This window comes from Schistocerca cancellata, chromosome 6, assembly GCF_023864275.1.
Source record: "Schistocerca cancellata isolate TAMUIC-IGC-003103 chromosome 6, iqSchCanc2.1, whole genome shotgun sequence".
In the NCBI taxonomy this organism is placed as follows: domain Eukaryota; kingdom Metazoa; phylum Arthropoda; class Insecta; order Orthoptera; family Acrididae; genus Schistocerca; species Schistocerca cancellata.
The window spans coordinates 452,673,952-452,694,390 of record NC_064631.1 but is presented as its reverse complement, the minus strand read 5'-3'; the positions used below and the strand labels follow the sequence as shown (position 1 = coordinate 452,694,390).

At 40.0% G+C, this 20,439-nt stretch overlaps 1 protein-coding gene across 1 annotated transcript in view; it reads left to right on the top strand.

Annotated features, from left to right (window-relative positions):
• The window catches only part of LOC126190846 (GPI ethanolamine phosphate transferase 3), a 96,549-nt gene that overhangs the window by 64,712 nt on the left and 11,398 nt on the right, over window positions 1–20,439 (top strand). Inside the window, exon 4 of the mRNA XM_049931431.1 lies at window positions 9,995–10,389. Coding sequence (XP_049787388.1) covers window positions 9,995–10,389 — 395 coding nt within the window. The remainder of the gene's footprint in view (window positions 1–9,994; window positions 10,390–20,439) is intronic.

Sequence of the window (20,439 nt, the reverse complement as noted above, 5' to 3'; positions counted from 1 at the left end):
CATGCATCCGAGCTGTTGACAAGAATGATTTGCAGAATGGAAAAGAAAATTGAGGCTCTGTTAGACGACGATCAGTTTGGCTGTAGGGAAGTTAAAAACACCTGAGAGGTGCTTGATAATGGAGACAAGACTGAAGAAAACTGAAGACACATTCATAGGGTTTGTTGACCTGGAAAACATTTGACAATGTAAAACGACACAAGATATTAGAAATTCTGAGATAAATAGGGTATAGGGAATAATGGGTGTTATGCAATATGTACAAGAACAAAGAGAGGACAACAAGATTATAAGACAAAGAATGAAGTGCTGTGATTAAAAAGGTGTAAGACAGGGATGCAGTCTTTTGACCCTGTGGTTCAATCTGTATGCAGAAGGAGCAATGGTGGAAATGAAAGAAAGATTCAAGAGTGAGATTAAAATTCAGGGTGAAAGGGTTTCAGTAATAAGATTTGCTGATGGCATAACTATCCTTAGTGAAAGTGAAGATTTACATGATAAGCTGAATGAAATGAATAGCTTAGTGAGTACAGAATATGGATTGAGAATAAACAGAGGACAAACAAAGTAATGAGAATTAACAGAAATGTGAATAGCAATAAACTTAGCATCAAAATTGGTGCTCAAGGAGTACATAAAGTTAAGGAATTCTGCTACCTTAGAAGTGAAGTAACTAAGGAAAACATAAAAATCAGACTAGCACAGGCAAGAATGGTATTTCTGGCCAAGAGAAGTCTACTTGTATCGAACATAGGCCTTAATTTGAGGAAGAAATTTCTGAGAATGTATATTTGGCACTTGCCATTATGTGGTAGTGAATCATGGGCTGTAGGAAATATGTAATAGAAGAGAACTGAGTATTTGAAATGTTGAGCTACAGCAAAATGTTGCAAATTGGGTGGACTGATATGGTAAGAAATAATGGGGTTCTCTGCAGAATCTGTAAAGAAAGGAATATGTGACAAACACTGGCAAGAAGAAGGAGCAGTATGTTATGAGGTGTGTTAAGACATCAAGAAATAATGTCCATGGTGCTACAAGGAGCTGTAGTGGGTAAAAACTGAAGAGGCAAACAGAGATTGGAAAACATCCAGGAAATGATTGAGGACGTAGGTAGCAAGTTGCTACTGAGATGAAGAGTTTGGTACAGGAGAGGAATTAGTGGCTTATTGCTTCAAACCAGTCAGAAGACTAATTTCCCAAGGGGAAAAAGTTATTAATATGATTCATCACTTACATCTCATTCTCAGAAAGATGAGAGGCAAACATCTTAACGTTGTCATAATCCAGTGAATAGCCAGTAGTGATGTATTCAGCAGGTACACTCGGCTATAAAAGGCGAATGCACCATTGGTACTCAGCATATTGCTGCTGAGAGGTACACATAAATTGCTTGATGTAAGCATTATATCCCTTTTTAGAGAAATAATGCTTATATCAAGCAAATTATGTGTACCTCTCAGCAGCAATACGCTGAGTACCAAGATATAGTGGGAATTAACGAAGTTTGGTGGCAGAAGGGACAAGACTTTTGGTCAGGTGGATACAGGATTATAAATACAAAATCAAATAGTGGTAATGCAGGGGTAGGTTTAATAATGAATAAAAAAATAGGAGTGTGGATAAGATACTACAAACAGCATAGTGAACGCATTATTGTGGCCAAGATAGACATGAAACCCACACCTACTACAGTAGTACAAGTTTATATGCCAACTAGCTCTGCAGATGATGAAGAAATTGATGAAATGTATGATGAGATAAAAGAAATTATTCAGGTGGTGAAGGGAGACGAAAATTTAATAGTCATGGGTGACTGGAATTCAAGAGTAGGAAAGGGAGAGAAGGAAACATAGTAGGTGAACATGGATTGGGGGAAAGAAATCAAAGAGGAAGCCGTCTGGTAGAATTTTGCACAGAGCATAACTTAATCATAGCTAACACTTGGTTCAAGAATCATAAAAGAAGGTTGTATACATGGAAGAATCCTGGAGATACTAGAAGGTTTCAGATAGATTATATAATGGTAAGACAGAGATTTAAGAACCAGGTTTTAAATTGTAAGACATTTCCAGGGGCAGATGTGGACTCTGACCACAATCTATTGGTTATGAAATGTAGATTAAAACTGAAGAAACTGCAAAAAGGTGGGAATTTAAGGAGATGGGACTTTGATAAACTGACTAAGCCAGAGGTTGTACAGAGTTTCAGGGAGAGTGTAAGGGTACAATTAACAGGAATGGGGGAAAGAAGTACAGTAGAAGACGAATGGGTAGCTCTGAGGGATAAAGTAGTGAAGGCAGCAGAGGATCAAGTAGGTAAAAAGGGCGGGCCGTCTGCCTCCTCCACCCAGCGATCGCAGCTGGCCGCTGGCGAGAGGCAGCAGCCGACTGCGCCGTCCGTAGTAGAAATCCTTGGGTAACAGAAGAAATATTGAATTTAATTGATGAAAGGAGAAAATATAAACATGCAGTAAATGAAGCAGGCAAAAAGTAATACAAACATCTAAAAAATGGGTTCGACAGGAAGTGCAAAATGGCTAAGCAGGGCTGGATGGCTAGAGGACAAATTTAAGGATGTAGAGGCTTATCTCACTAGGGGTAAGATAGATACTGCCTACAGGAAAATTAGAGAGACCTTAGGGGAAAAGAGAACCACTTGTATGAATATCAAGAGCTCAGATGGAAACCCAGTTCTAAGCAAAGAAGGGAAAGCAGAAAGGTGGAAGGAGTATATAGAGGGTCTATACAAGGTCGATGTACTTGAGGACAATATTATGGAAATGGAAGAGGATGTAGATGAAGATGAAATGTGAGATATGATACTGTGTGAAGAGTTTGACAGAGCACTGAAAGACCTGAGTTGAAACAAAGCCCCGGGAGTAGACAACATTCCATTAGAACTACTGACGACCTTGGGAGAGCCAGTCCTGACAAAACTCTACCATCTGGTGAGCAAGATGTATGAAACAGGCGAAATACCCTCAGACTTCAAGAAGAATATAATAATTCCAATCCCAAAGAAAGCAGGTGTTGACAGATGTGAAAATTACCGAACTATCAGTTTAATAAATCACAGCTGCAAAATACTGACACAAATTCTTTACAGACGAATGGAAAAACTGGTAGACTTATCTTAGAAGAAAGATTAAGGAAAGGCAAACCTACGTTTCTAGATTTGTAGACGTAGAGAAAGCTTTTGACAATGTTGACTGGAATACTCTCTTTCAAATTCTAAAGGTGGCAGGGGTAAAATACAGGGAGCGAAAGGCTATTTACAATTTGTATAGAAAACAGGTGGCAGTTATAAGATTCGAGGGGCATGAAAGGGAAGCAGTGGTTGGGAATGGAGTGAGACAGGGTTGTAGCGTCTCCCCAATGTTATTCAATCTGTATATTGAGCAAGCAGTAAAGGAAACAAAAGAAAAATTCGGAGTAGGTATTAAAATCCATGGAGAAGAAATAAAAACTTTGAGGTTTGCCGACATTGTAATTCTGTCAGAGACAGCAAAGGACTTGGAAGAGCAGTTGAACGGAATAGACAGTGTCTTGAAAGGAGGATATAAGATGAACATCAACAAAAGCATAATGAGGATACTGGAATGTAGTCGAATTGAGTCGGGTGATGCTGAGGGAATTAGATTACTGGTAGGAAATGAGACACTTAAAGTAGTAAAGGAGTTTTGCTATGTGGGTAGCAAAATAACTGACGATGGTCGAAGTAGAGAAGATATAAAATGTAGACTGGCAATGGCAAGGAAAGTGTTTCTGAAGAAGAGAAATTTTGTTAACATCGAGTATAGATTTAAGTGTCATGAAGTCGTTTCTGAAAGTATTGTATGGAGTCGAGCCATGTATGGAAGTGAAACATGGATGATAAATAGTTTGGACAAGAAGAGAATAGAAGCTTTCGAAATGTAGTGCTACAGAAGAATGCTGAAGATTAGATTGATAGATCCATAACTAATGAGGAGGTATTGAATAGAATTGGGGAGAAGAGGAGTTTGTGGCACAACTTGACAAGAAGAAGGGACCGATTGGTAGGACATGTTCTGAGGCATCAAGGGATCACAAATTTAGCATTGGAGGGCAGCGTGGAGGGTAAAAATCGTAGAGGGAGACCAAGAGATGAATACACTAAGCAGATTCAGAAGGATGTAGGTTGCCGTAAGTACTGGAAGATGAAGAAGCTTGCACAGGATAGGGTAGCATGGAGAGCTGCATGAAACCAGTCTCAGGACTGAAAGCCACAACAACAACAACAACAACAACAACAACAACAAGCATTATTTATTTGGCAGACTATTGTGGGAACACCTGTTTTTTGTATAAACAAATCATATTTCATACAACTAAACAGAACTGCAAGATAAGTTTTGTCTGGCAACTTTTTGGGATCCAGCCCATTTTGGAGCATATAATTCTGCTTTACAGAAAAAGGCAGTGAATTTAAACATCATTCAGTCCTTGTAAGTCTTGTTGCTGATCATTATGAGAAGTATTCACTACTTGTGAAACTACACATACATATGCCAGTTAATACCATAGATTGTTACTATCCACATGGTCTTGTAAGAAAGTTGAAGTGATTTAAAACTTTATGAATAAAAATATGATGTAATGGCTGAATTCAGTATCCAGGCTGTGTAATCAGAATGATCAATGCTTACTAATGAGTCATTTAAACTCATGTGTAAATAAACATTTTCTCATTAATGATCATAATAAAAAAACTAAATGTTTTGTGATATAATTAGTGGACCTTTAAAATTAGGTTGGACAAAAAATAGGTCTTCATAGCTGAGTGGTCAGTGTGGATCACTGTAAAGTGGAGGACCGTATTTTGATTCCTGGTCCTGCCAGGGATTTTTCCTGGGTGGGAGGTCTTAAACAGGATGTACCTAGCATTGTGATGTCAAATTGAGGAGCTGGAATGAAAAGTGTCACAAATTCGACACAAACTCAAATCTGTCTGTGAAGTTTTTGATCATATTGTCTGGATGATGCTGATTCAGTGCCAAAGAAGATTTATTCATTCATTCAATTATGCACATATGGTCCCTCAAACCCATCATGGTGGGGTGCCTTCAAAGATATGAAACAGTGTGGTAATACATTAAAAGGCAGCAGTGGGATGTTAAATGATGATCTTCCTTCATTGAAGCCTTCCTTTACATCCTACTAAGTTTTCATGTGACTTTATTGATTTCAAAAAAACATCAGATATCTTGTACTGGAAAAGTGAATGTTAATGTGAGTATTAGTACTAACCACAATTTACATTTTCAAGACCAAATTTTCTGATGAATTAAAGTGAATAAAGAGACTTTTATTTATTTTTGAATGTCTGTGGATTTCAAATTTCTTGCCTGATGACTGCTGGAAAATTGTTAACAACTTTTGCAGCAAAATGTATGATTCCATTCAGTGCCTGAGAGAGGAATGTAGAGTTTATATAAAAATTATTTTTGTTTGTACCATTAAGTTATGAGTCCCATAGTTCATCCAAAATTCAGTTACATTAGTGATCTCAAATGCCATTAGAGAGTAAACATATTGGCATGTGAGTTCCAAGTCCTTTTGTAAGATGCTAGGTTATTGACTTTACTCAGTATCCTTACTGACCAATTCTACGTCTACATCCACACTGTAGACCACTGTGAAGTGGTACTTCCAATTCTACCATGTATTAGGATCACATCCTGCTCCATTTGAGTATGTAGTGTGAGAAGAATTCTGTAAACACCTCTGAGCACACTGTAATTAATATAATCTTGTCATTGTGATTGTGTACGAACAAATCTTAGGGAGCTGTAGTATAGTCATATATTTGTTAGTTGGTTTTCTAGTATTTCTGTGTTGCTTCTGTAAAATAAATAATTATTTGATCTTAGCTGAAATGCTCTTGATGATTATAATACACGAAAGTATTGAGAAAAGCATACATTTTACCTGCAGGTCATCATGCTCTGAGAGATTTCGAAGTACGAAACAGGCAGAACCAAGACTGTTGGCTAACTTTTCACCTGATGGTACCACATCAGTTGATACATATGGTTTCGTAGGAATTCACACAATTTTCTTTCTTTTATCTCTACTTCTGGTACGTGTAAACTTTTGCTGTGAACTAATTGTACATCTGTTCCACTATGCTCCTCTCCCTGTCTGGTATGGATGTATTTGTGCTTGTTATCTTAGTACTTGTATCTTCTTCAAACATCACAGTTTTTGAAGAATCCTCCAATATCTGTGGTAAATTATTTATGAAGGTCTAGAACTGGAATTAGTGATGTACCAGAACTTGTGTGATGCCATATTTATTGCTTTTGCAGTCTGAATCAATTTTATTCTTGTGGTGCAACCTGTTAAGATGTCCCCCTGTTTGATACTGAGATTTGACACCATCCATGCAAGGGGCATGCTTTGAACACTGTAACATCTTAGTTCCCTTCTAAAATCTTGTGATCTACACAATCAAAGGCCTTGGTAATGTTGCAGAAAATGGCAAGAGTATAAGTGTTCTATTCTTTCAGAACTGAATTTGAGAGATCATATTATGTTTTATCAGTAGAGAAAGTGTCACAGATTTTCTTTGTACCCCATTCATAAGATTGCTGTCAATCTTCAAGTATGTAGAATTGTTCAGTAAGCTCTAAACCTTCTGTTAATGCCATAACTTGATCATAAAACAATTGCATTAATTCTTCTAATAATTTCCGGGTATGCAGCCGGATCCCTTCGACGGGATCCGGCTGCATACCCGGAAATTATTAGAAGAAGAAATACGCCGGGAAAATTTCAGAAGTCACATCAATTGCATTAACTTTATTAACTGGAAGAAATACTATTTGAGGATATTCACGAGGAATAAATAGACTGGCCTATTCATCACTGGAAATGTAGCTCTATTGTTTCCAGGTTTGTATGATGGCATGCTGCAGGCTTCACAACTTGTATTTTCAAACAATTTAAAGGAAAGTTGTCAAACAGTTCTTTCAGTAACTTTTGATCACTCATTGATGGTGCTCTTTATGCAGACACTTCTCTCTCTCTCTTTAAGAAAACGTAATTTACCCCATAAGTATTAATGTAATGTCATATACCCCATAAGTATTAATGTAGTGTTACTGGAGCTCTTATCCATCAACTTGAGAGGGGGAAAAAATTGAAGACTGGAAATGAGAAACACAGAAAGTGCCAAAACTGGACAGTGTCAGATTTTACATGGAAACCATTGTACATGCCAAGACAAATAACATGGAAAAGTTTGGAAGTATCACAAAGGCTTCCTTTTGTTCACAAGACATCCGACAGATGTAGGAAACTGGATGTTCCACTGGCAGTGCATGGTGAATGCTCATGTGCCATGTGCCTAAAGGCAGTGATTGTTGTAACCTGTGTCTGATGTGAGCTCCCACCATTGTAGTACTTTGAATATTGTGTATTTGCTTTGATAATGTTTATTGCTATAAAGGAGAGGAAAGGAAAGGTTGCTAACTTAAAAAGTAACTCAGATCTAAGAATTCATGGAAGCCCACACTCAGTATAGAAAGGGATAGCTGTTTCTCCCCCACATGATGTAATTTCAAACCATATGTACTGTGATGTTATGCATTGCATAATAAAATATCTGTAAGGAATGTTACTAATTATGTTTCATTATTGCTATTGCAATTTTATATTATATATGTGTGATTTCAGGTGCTGTGTAAATGCAGATATTCCTGCAAGTCATTGTCATACAGAAAACAGAGAGCCCCTGTTTGTGCTGTTCTACCACCTCTCTTAAGAGCAACAGGATACATTCTTAATCGGGTGCATTCAAGTAACATATGTTGTCAGAAGACATCATGGTACAAATGATAAGCCCTATGAGAGCAGAAGGCAAGAGCCAGCATGCATTACATAATACCTAATGGTTCAGGAGGAGGCATGCAAGTATGTAATAAAATGTTCTCAGATATTTTTGGATTTCCTTCCTGATGGCTACAGACTCTTCAAGATAAACTTTAAAGGGGGAAACAACTTACGACGACTGTAGAGAACACATTGTAAGTTCGCATGTTCACAAAACAAAGTTCAGCAATGAAGACCTGAATCAAGTCAAAGCACACATTAATAGCTTTCCTAGAGAAGGAAGTCACTATGGCAGAAGAAAGTCAAGTAAAGAATATTTTATCCTGGATGTAAACATAAGATGTATGTATGCTTCTATTAAAGAAAAACCTGTCACTTCTTCAGTGACTTACAAATATTGTTCCACCATCTTCAAGAAATTCTTCAGAAAAGTTTCTTTCTGCAAACAAAGAAATGACACATGAACTACGTGATAAGCTGAGTATGCAGGCAGAAATTCTGCGAAGTCTGCAAAACTTGATCATGAAAACGCCAAGAAAGCTCAGGACTTTATGAAAACTGACTTTACAAATTCACAGATGTCTTTAAGTGAAACATGCACCCTGTCCATAGATTTGCAACAAGTTCTGTTACACCTACACTAACACACAGCAGTGCGTTTTACTCATGACTGCTCTCACATTATAACTTGGGAATACATGCTGATTCAAGCAAATCATTCATGTGCATGTGGCATGTAGCTGGTCGAGGATGTAATGAAGTGGCATCACCTTTATTAAACGTTGTGGCTTTGGGATACACACACACACACACACACACACACACACACAAAAATTGTGGTGTGATAACTGTGTTAGACAGAACAAAAATTGTATGATGATGATGATGATGATGATGATGATGGCTTTAATGTTGTTTGTTTCAGAAGGTATCTTTGAGAGTGTTGAAATCAAGTTCTGGCATAGTTACGTGCCTTCCAATTGAGAATTTGCATTATAGAGAAAAGGAAAAAGAATGTTAACTACATGGTGCCTGAAGAATTGAAAAACATTATAACCACAGCTAGAATAAAGAAACCTTTTAGGGTGATCAACATGGGTCTGATTTCATGGATCTGGGTTCCTTGGTTAATACACACCAGCTAATTAAAAATAACCATAGTTACAGTAATTTGTTTCACTTCAGACAAGGAAGGCAAGCTTCTAATCAAAAATCATTTTGATAAAGCAGACTGGACTGAGTTCTCTGTTTTCAAAAGGGACAAAATGTCAATGATCTGCCATCCTGAGGAAATGTTCCTCAACTTCCACTGTCAGGCAGATTAAGTGAAAAGAAAAAAGACCTTCTTACTATGATTCCATTTCTTGATGTGAAGTATAGAGTGTTTTATGAATCTTTATGTAAGTGGTATAAGAACTTCAGTGGGCATTCAGCATTTCCTTGGCTAAGAAGCAAGGCACATTCTGTCTTACAGAAATGTTAAGTCTTACAGGAGTTTGTGCTCAATACTGTACGTTCCTTTTTAAAATGTGTTTGGGTGAAATGTTGAAATGGATGCCTAATACCAGAATTTATATTTCATTAAATACAAATGGTTTGCAATATAACTTCCAGAAGGTTTTTCTCTCATTTTCCTAAATATTTAGTTTTGGCACATTCATCGTTTTCCACTTCCAGTCTTCAGTTCTGGCTGTCAGAGGAGACATGTGGTTAAACTTGATTTTCTGGATTCTTCATGGATCCAGTCAAATTTCGCCCACATTTGAAGTCAGTGTTATGTAGTCCTTATTCCTGCACTGATCCATTGCTAAACTTTTTCTTTATATGGAGAGCATCTCTCATTACCCATTAAAGTGTTTGTTTACCAACCAGGATTTTCCGTTATTGTATTAATTGGAGAACAATGTTATTGTTGTGTGGAATGTAGCAAACAGACTAAACTTAAAGAATGGATCAAGGGAAAAATGAAAATTTGTCATAGCGTCTTTGACTCAAGGTTTTATGACTTAACTAAATCATTTTTATATCAAGGATTAAGAATGCAATGTGACATTATTGCTATTCATGTTTCATTATTCTTGTCTTTGTTTCATATATTTCTTGCAAGCAAACTTATTTCTTATTTTTTTTTGTTTCAGCTCATCTCTTCATTGTACCTTGGTCATCTGTTATATGCTGGGGATTTCTTTCTGTCACCTTCTTTTATGCAACAGGGCATCAACCAGCATTCAGTACAATACAGTGGAATGCTGCATTTGTAGGCACTACTGGCCAATTATCAAACCACATCATTCCAGGCTTATTGATTGTTATCAACACGTTCACCTCACATTTAATATTTGGCCTTATGCTGCCACTACTGTTAATAGCACCTTTTACTCTTCTCGTAATGTTGCCCAAATTTGTTGCCGCAAAAAATAATTTGAAAGAAGATACAAACCAAGGAGAACTTATACTTCTAGAGAAGAAGAATATGATGTACCAGGAGCTTTTCAGTCTGAGCGTCAGATACATAATGTTCCATGGCATTAGGGTAGGTTCATTCTTCATTCTGCTGAAACTTCACAGACTTGTTATGTAATTGATTTTTATGTCATTACTTCAATTTGACCATGTAAGGCCACGTGGGCTTTCAGTAATAGATGATGATATGTATTTGTGCAGAGGGCAATGGATGTAGGTTTACAGATTTTCAGCAACGTTAAAAAGTGAGATATGCATATGAATGGACCAGTGAGATGCAAAATGAGAGAGAACCACTAATATTGGTCTAAATAGAATTTTGGGATTCTGCTTTTCCAGACATAAAAGAGTGATAGCTATTATACAAATCTCAAAAATACCAGTAACTAAAATACCTATGAGTGTGTGCTAAACAAATTAGCTTTTGAAACAGAGGATGCATTTCTCCAATGTTTCTGTTAATAAATTGCAAAAAAACAAAAAAAAAAAAATAATACTGCAGGCAGCCAGAGCTGCAGAAATGCATCTTGATTCCTGATAAATGAAGAACCACAGCAGCTGTTAAATGATCCTTTATTGAAACAACTTATTTCGCAGCTTATAAGCTGCATCTTCATTTATACATCTGAGTGGAAAAATGGGACAAAAATAAAACAGTGTTGTTTCTACCTCAAGTTAAAAAAAAATAAAAATAAAAAGCATGTCGTAAATAACAGATAAGAGAACTAACAGTCAGTTCATAGAAAATCCAGACCAGGGTTAAATGGACTCCCAACATTCTCAGCCAAATCAAAATAAATGCGCATGAAAGGAACGATAGTCGAGTTACAGAATCAGCTGGACTATGGAATTGACCACCCCAAATAGCAGGCATAACGAGAGACTGAAAAATTAAAAAAGGCACAATTAGTACAAGAGAGAGGACCACCACTGTTCTAGCATTAGAATACAGAAATACATCTGTTCTAGCTGTGGGCTACAGAAATAACTGATGTTCAGAATAGAAAGGAGGAGAATCAGTCCTTTGTATTACTTATCAGAATTTCTCTGATGAGTGAGGGGTCCCCTGTTTTCATATCATGAAACTTTTCAATTATAAAGTTTAATGTGAAAAAGGTTTGTAGGCAAGCAAGATCTTGACAGTGTATGCAGAACTTGTGACCCTTCAGTTTGTATGCAGAATTTCCATCAACATACAATGTTCAGTCCTAGAACTTCATATTTAAAATGTGTAGATTTTTCATAGCAATTTTATTTTTAAGTGAAAGCCTGTACTTTATTCTTCTTTTTGGCACGATTCCCACAAATATTAGCTTGTTTATGTTCATTTTTGCATATTTGAAATGTCTCCTCAGATTGAGAATGCTTCTCTGTGGAACCAACTGTAGGATCCTAGATGTAGATCTTGTCATTGGACATATGTATGACAGCACTGGAGGATATTAGTTTTCGGGTCGTGTTGTCACATCGTCTTAACTAAGATGAGCATTAAAGTTAGCCACTCCTGTTCAAGATTTATGATCATTGAGTGGCCTTTCAGTTTCTCTGAATGAGAAGGGCCCATTTTCAAATCTGCACCTCAGGACAGTTTTAGGGCTTCATGTGGAGAACATGGGTGATCTCTCTGCACTTTTAGCTTCTTGATGGGGGTCACAATTGTTGACTTTGTATGTGACATCCAGCAAGCAACAAAGCAGAAGATATAGCCAAAATAGTGCTTTAGTAACTTTTCTGATAGTTCCACATTCCACATAGGTGTAAAAATCCATTATTAAGTTTCCAGGCTGCATCTCAGTGGCCAGCGCTTGGCATTATAGTGCTCTTACTCCTTTTGGATATCTAGGGATTGTACATGAGCCAGCTGTCTTGCTTCTTTAGTCCTGGTGATGAGGTGTTTCACATAGTCACCCTGACTATTCTACAGCTGAAACAGGGGCAGTGCATCCATTGTCATTTTGGCCTGTTGGCCACGGAGCAGAAAGAACGGTGTGAAGCCTGTTCTGTCCTGATTCACTGAGCTTTGTGAGAATGAGCAGTATTGTAACCCACTCTCTCTGTTTGACATCGGTGTACATTGAGTGCTTATTTGCCAGTATCTTGTTGAAGCATTCTGTGAGGCCATTTGTCTGTGGTTAGTAGGTAGGTATCATTCTGTGGGTAACATCACAATGTGAAATTACCTCTGACTCTCGTCTCAACTCAAAAACTTTTCCACAATCAGAAGTTATCACTTGGTGTTTTCCTGCTTCAGAGTAATATCTTCTCCAAGACACCTTGCAATTTCTGGAGCTTTGACAGTTTATACAGTTTCGGTAGCAGCATAGCAGGTGAGGTAATCAGTGCAGCTTATTAGCCATCAATTTCCATTCGTTGAATCTCCCCAAGAGGTTGATTCAGGTCCAGTGGAATGGTGCTGCTTGCAAATGGAGCCAATTTAAGATGCTGCAGAGGTAACCGCAGCGTTTGCATACATCAGTAGCATTCCTTACAGTGTTTCACATCTTGTGTAATAGATCAGTAGAGACCAGCCTGGTGATACCTGCATACAGTCCTGTCTTAAGTCTTCATAAATCCCATATAACCAGGTTTTAGAACATCATACAAATACTTCAGGATAGTTGACCAATGATGGGTTTGAATGACAAGCAACCTTTTCCATCCCAGTGGATCATAGTTCCTTTTATAAATGTTCCATTTATTAATTGGAATTCTCTTCAGATCAGTTCCTCTACTTCGTGGCTTCCATGATTTTCAGTAATGCTGGATCTTCATTCTGCTCAATCGCAGTGTCAGCTGAATCACAGTGTCATTTACTGCAGTAATGGCTGAGATTTCATTCACGCTGCTGTGCTCAGCCAAAGGATTCTTTAAAATGCAGTCAGCATCCTTGTATTCACGTTCAGTGGGTACCCCTGAAGCTGCAGTGCCATCTTATGAATCAGCCCAACAGATCCAGCAGCGTAGAGAATGATTCTCCTTCCCAAATGTGAATGGTTTGCCAAATAAATGCAGCTGGGAATTGTTGCTGGCTGAAACAACTGTAAGTCACTTTCTCAGTTGTAGGGGTACGTCTTGGACTTTGAGAGTAGTCTGGAAGCATAAAACATCATCATTTCAGCACCTTATTGAATTTGTACAAAAAGTATACTACCGCATAACCAGTAGGGTCAGTGTGAACTTCAATCCTGTCAGTCTCATCATACAGTGCTAGGAATGGAGAAGATATTAGCACCTCCTAAAAGCCAAGGAAAGATCTTTTTTGCCCCTTGTTCCAGGAAAATTTGGCATCTCCTTGTAGAAGTTCTTGCAAGGGACATGCCCTTTTACAGAAGTCCTTTATGAATTGCCAGTAGTAGGAGCACATTCCGAGACAATTACTCATGTCATGATTGTGCTGCAGAGTCAGAAACAGTGTAAGTGCTTTTATTTTCTCTGGATCGGCACAGACTTCATCACCATTGACTAGTTGACCCCAAGATTTTAATTTCTTGGACCACAAACTGGCACATTTTCGGATTCAGGTGGTGGTCTGGACAGACTTCAACAAGGTTGTCAGGCAGCTTACATGTTCTTCAGATTTCTCTGAAAAAATAAGTGTCATCCAGATAGCAGATATATATTGTGCAGTTTAGTTCTTGAAGCAGATGCTCCATCATACATTTGAAGGTGGCTTGATCATTACACAGTCTAAACGCCATAACTTTGAACTCGTAGAGCTTATTAGGAGTTATGAAAGGAGTCTTTTCCCAGCCAGCCTTGATTTGGTAGTAGCCTTTCTGCATGACTGTTGTTGAGAAGTATTTTGTTCCTTTTTAGCAATATAGGATGTCATCAATGCATGTCTATGGGTAGACAAATTTTTTTGTTATTTTTGTCCAGTTGTTGGTAATCAGTGCAGAAATGCCATACACTGTCCTCCTCCTCAACATGGACAACAGAAGAGGATAAAGGCACTCAGAAAGTTCAGTGATTTCATCTTGTCCCTATACAAGTATTGTGTAATGTGGTGAATTGCTCCCAATGTTGATACAATGTTTTACCATGGGCTGCTTGGTCTATCTTTTCTCCACTCTTAATTTGAAAGCCTCTGAAAATTGACACAGAATGGATAATATGTGCTAGTGTCGTCGTAACTGCCGTCTGCTTCATGTCTGCTGTGCAGCAAGCTACCTTAATTTAAGTATTAACTGTATTTTTCTTACTTGTCACTTCTTCTTCCGTGTGTATTTGCTTTTAGGAAGCTTTAATTGTCGGGTGCTATTAATAGTGTTCCATAGATTTCGTGTTTGTTTTGAATACAGTCAGAGAGAGTCCCTTTAGTCAGCCATAGTGCCAGTAGTGCTAGTGTCGTCGTAACTGCCGTCTGCTTCACGTCTGTTGTGCAGCGAGCTACCTTAATTTAGGTATTAACTGTATTTTTCTTACTTGTCACTTCTTCTTCCGTGTGTATTTGCTTTTAGGAAGCTTTAATTGTCGGGTCTATTAATAGTGTTCCATAGATTTCGTGTTTGTTTTGAATACAGTCAGAGAGAGTCCCTTTAGCCTTTAGTCAACCATAATGCCAGTAGTGCTAGTGTTTGTTTTCAATACAGTCCAGAGACAGTTAGTGGTATTTTCTACAAGAAGTGGCTAGCAACCACAGTTTAGTCAATAAACAACCGCCTTTAGTGAATTAGCAGTGTAGTTAAAGGTTGATTAACTCTCTTCAGTAAATTGATTCCTTAAGATGGATAGGATGTGTGACTGCTGTGTACGGATGCAGGAGGAGCTGGCCACTGTTCGCGAACAGCTGAGCGTGTTGATGGCCGCGGTCAGCCGTCTTCAGGCTGCTGCCTCGGAGTGTAGCGGCAGTGGGGAGTCTGGTGCGTTGCAAGGTACACCCCAGGTGTTACATGCTTCACCCACTGTCCCTGCTGTCGAGACATGTTCGCGGGTACCGGGCACGGTTGGGCCACCCTCTCCCCAAGGGGAGTGGCGGGTTCAGCGGCGTTCGCGGCGCACGAGGCGGAGGGTCAATGTGGAGGCTGGCCGTGTGGCATCGCCCGCTCTGCCTGTGAGTGGACATGTGGCTGCTCCTTCAGCAAGGTCCGAGCAGGCACACGGGGGGAGGGGTTTATTAGTTATTGGGAGCTCCAACGTTAGGCGGGTGATGGAGCCCCTTAGGGAAATAGTGGGAAGGTCGGGGAAGAAGGCCAGTGTTCACTCTGTCTGCTTGCCGGGGGGTCTTATCCGAGATGTGGAGGAGGCCCTACCGGCGGCGATAGAGAGCACTGGGTGCACCCGACCGTAAATTGCTGCTCATGTCGGCACCAAGGACTCCTGCCGTCTGGGTTCAGAGGTCATCCTCAGTTCGTACAGGCGGTTGGCGGAATTGGTGAAGGCGGAAAGCCTCGCTCACGGGGTGGAATCAGAGCTAACTATTTGTAGTATCGTTCCCAGAACCGATTGCGGTCCTCTGGTTTGGAGCCGAGTGGAAGGCTTAAACCAGAGGCTCAGACGATTCTGCGAAGATCTGGGGTGCAAATTTCTCGACCTCCGCTATCGGGTGGAGAAATGTAGGGTCCTCCTGAATAGGTCAGGCGTGCACTACACGCCGGAAGTGGCTACAAGGGTAGCGGAGTAGGTGTGGAGTGCACATGGTGGTTTTTTAGGTTAGAGAATTCCCTCCCTAGGCCCAACAAGATGCCTCCTGAGATGCGGCAAGGTAGGAGTAGGCAAAATGCAACAGGGAATAACAATATTAATGTGCTAATAGTAAACTGCAGGAGCGTCTATAGAAAGGTCCCACAACTGCTCTCATTAATAAACGGTCACAACGCCCATATAGTGCTAGGGACAGAAAGTTGGCTGAAACCAGCCGTAAACAGTAATGAAATCCTAAACTCAGATTGGAATGTATACTGCAGAGACAGGCTGGACAGTGAAGGGGGAGGCGTGTTTATAGCGATAAGAAGTGCAATAGTATCGAAGGAAATCGACGGAGATCCGAAGTGTGAAATGATTTGGGTGAAGGTCACAGTTAAAGCAGGCTCAGACATGGTAATTGGATGTCTCTATAGGCCCCCTGACTCAGCAGCTGTTGTGGCTGAGCACCTGAAGGATAATTTGGAAAATATTTCGAGTAGATTTCCCCACCATGTTATGGTTCTGGGTGGAGATTTTAATTTGCCGGATATAGACTGGGAGACTCAAACGTTCATAACGGGTGGCAGGGACAAAGAATCCAGTGAAATTTTTTAAGTGCTTTATCTGAAAACTACCTTGAGCAGTTAAACAGAGAACCGACTCGTGGCGATAACATATTAGACCTTCTGGTGACAAACAGACCCGAACTATTTGAAAAAGTTAACGCAGAACAGGGAATGAGCGATCATAAAGCGGTTACGGCATTGATGATTTAAGCCGTAAATAGGAATATTAAAAAGGGTAGGAAGATTTTTCTGTTTAGAAAAAGTGACAAAAAGCAGATCTCAGAGTACCTGTTGGCTCAACACAAAAGTTTTGTCTCAAGTACAGATAGTGTTGAGGATCAGTGGACAAAGTTCAAAAGCATCGTACATTATGCGTTAGATTAGTATGTGCCAAGCAAGATCGTAAGAGATGGAAAAGAGTCACCGTGGTATAACAACCGGGTTAGAAAACTGCTGCGGAAGCAAAGGGAACTTCACAGCAAACATAAACATAGCCAAAGCCTTGCAGACAAACACAAAACTACGCGAAGCGAAATGTAATGTGAGGAGGGCTATGCGAGAGGCGTTCAATGAATTCGAAAGTAAAGTTCTATGTACTGACTTGGCAGAAAATCCTAAGAAATTTTGGTCTTATGTCAAAGCGGTAGTTTGATCAAAACAAAATGTCCAGACACTCTGTGACCAAAATGGTACTGAAACAGAGGATGACAGACTAAAGGCCGAAATACTAAATGTCTTTTTCCAAAGTTGTTTCACAGAGGAAAACTGCACTGTAGTTCCTTCTCTAGATTGTCGCACAGATGACAAAATGGTAGATATCGAAATAGACGACAGAGGGATAGAGAAACAATTAAAATCGCTCAAAAGAGGAAAGGCCTCTGGACCTGATGGGATACCAATTCGATTTTACACAGAGTACGCGAAGGAACTTGCTCCCCTTCTTGCAGCGGTGTACCGTAGGTCTCTAGAAGAGCGTAGCGTTCCAAAGGATTGGAAAAGGGCACAGGTCATCCCCGTTTTCAAGAAGGGACGTTGAACAGATGTGCAGAACTATAGACCTATATCTCTAACGTCGATCAGTTGTAGAATTGTAGAACACGTATTGTGTTCGAGTATAATGACTTTTCTGGAGACGAGAAATCTACTCTGTAGGAATCAGCATGGGTTTCGAAAAAGACGGTCATGTGAAACCCAGCTCGCGCTATTCGTCCACGAGACTCAGAGGGCCATAGACATGGGTTCACAGGTAGATGCCGTGTTTCTTGACTTCTGGAAGGCATTCGATACAGTTCCCCACAGTCGTTGAATGAACAGAGTAAGAGCATATGGACTATCAGACCAATTGTGTGATTGGATTGAGGAGTTCCTAGATAACAGGACGCAGCATGTTATTCTCAATGGAGAGAAGTCTTCCGAAGATTTCAGGTGTGCCGCAGGGGAGTGTCATAGGACCGTTGCTATTCACAATATACATAAATGACCTGGTGGATGACATCGGAAGTTCACTGAGGCTTTTTGCAGATGATGCTGTGGTGTATCGAGAGGTTGTAACAATGGAAAATTGTACTGAAATGCAGGAGGATCTGCAGCGAATTGACGCATGGTGCAGGGAATGGCAATTGAATCTCAATGTAGACAAGTGTAATGTGCTGCGAATACACAGAAAGATAGATCCTTTATCATTTAGCTACAAAATAGCAGGTCAGCAACTGGAAGCAGTTAATACCATAAATTATCTGGGAGTACGCGTTAGGAGTGATTTAAAATGGAATGATCATATAATGTTGATCGTCGGTAAAGCAGATGCCAGACTGAGATTCATTGGAAGAATCCTAAGGAAATTCAATCCGAAAACAAAGGAAGTAGGTTACAGTACGCTTGTTCGCCCACTGCTTGAATACTGCTCAGCAGTGTGGGATCCGAACCAGATAGGGTTGATAGAAGATATAGAGAAGATCCAACGGAGAGCAGCGCGCTTCGTTACAGGATCATTTAGTAATCGCGAAAGCGTTACGGAGATGATAGATAAACTCCAGTGGAAGACTCTGCAGGAGAGACGCTCAGTAGCTCGGTACGGGCTTTTGTCAAAGTTTCGAGAACATACCTTCACCGAAGAGTCAAGCAGTATATTGCTCCCTCCTACGTATATCTCGCGAAGAGACCATGAGGATAAAATCAGAGAGATTAGAGCCCACACAGAGGCATACCGACAATCCTTCTTTCCACGAACAATACGAGACTGGAATAGAAGGGAGAACCGATAGAGGTACTCAAGGTACCCTCCGTCACACACCGTCAGGTGGCTTGCGGAGTATGGATGTAGATGTAGAGAACATTGTTCCTCAGTGAGGCCAGATCTTATTGACAGTTTGATACTAACTTCCTCCCCGGCCTTATCTGTAGTGGTAGTCGAGCAATATCCTTCATCATTGTGTGCTCATAGCTTTAGGGATGAACTGTAGCTGCTTATGAACCAAAATTGTCCTTGACCATCTGCTGTGCTAATAATTATCACTGATATGTAGATTTATTTTGTGAGCCTGAGTAACTTTTTGCAAGCGACAATAGCTTTACAGGTCAAATGAGCATCTTGATTGATAACTGGAACTTGCCTTGTTGAAGCAACAGCAAACAACTGCCACAAGCAATCATTCTCATGTGTGATTGTTGGAATAGCTTTTTCAATCCAGAGCTCTGGTCTTCCACAGTCTCTGACTGCTTGTGATGCCTGCAAGAAGTCCCATCCAAGAATAACATTATGACTACACTTTGTTAAAACGAGAAATTTGAAGGACTGTGTTGTGTCATTGAGAGTTGTTATTGCAATATATGTTCCCGCCACCAGGATGTATTTTCCATATGCGAACTCCAGCACAATCACTTTCATATCATAGGACGCAGCCTTCTTTAGCTGGTGATGATAACCATTCCATATTACAGAAAAAGAAGCCCCTGAGTTGACTAGTGCTTGGACAGATTGGCCATTGATGATGATGTCAATGAGTTTTCTTTGCATCTTGGTACATATTGTCCAAGGAAAATTTTCATCTGTGGTGACCTCACCTCCATAGACGATAGCCTCGCTTAGTTTTCCTGAATTTTCCTGCTAGGCAAGCAGCTGGGAATGGCTACAGCACCCTCATCCAGGGTATGGTGGTGGACTTTATTCCACAGCTTGACTACAGTCAGCAGTTGATGATGATGTTTGGTTTGTGGGGCGCTCAACTGCGTGGTTATCAGCGCCCGTACAATTACCCAATCTTTGCTCAGTCCAATTTCGCCACTTTCCTGGATGATGATGAAAGGATGAGGACAACACAAACACCCAGTCATCTCGAGGCAGGTGAAAATCCCTGACCCCGCCGGGAATCGAACCCGGGACCCCGTGCTCGGGAAGCGAGAATGCTACCGCGAGACCACGAGCGGCGGACATAGAACAGTCAGCAGTTGACTAGCATGAGTAGGACTGTTGTCATGGTTGACATCGTATGTCATAATAGTCATCAAATGCTTGTCTTCTTTCTCTGCAGTACCTTACAATGTGTCCAGGGCATCCACAGTGGAAATACACCAGCATGTTGCCATCCGTCCTCCAAATGTCTTTTCTTTTGTGGGGCATTATACATAGTGAAGGAGTTGGTTGGGCTTGTGTTTTTCATATGCTGGGTTGTTGTTTGAGGGATGTGATAGAAGTCTGAATTGGCCATATTCATTCTTCATGATGCGTTCGACTGGTAGTGGAGATTGGTGCTGAAGATTAATGCAGCTCTTCTTCGAAATTCTGTATTATCTCTTGAAATACGTGGTGAACATGCATGAGTGCTCTCTCTTGTGTACTCAGTCTGACATTTCTGGCAGCCATAACTGCTGTATTTCTTCCTTTACTTTCGGGGGTATTGGAGAGTTAAGGTCACCGTGGTCTTCCACAA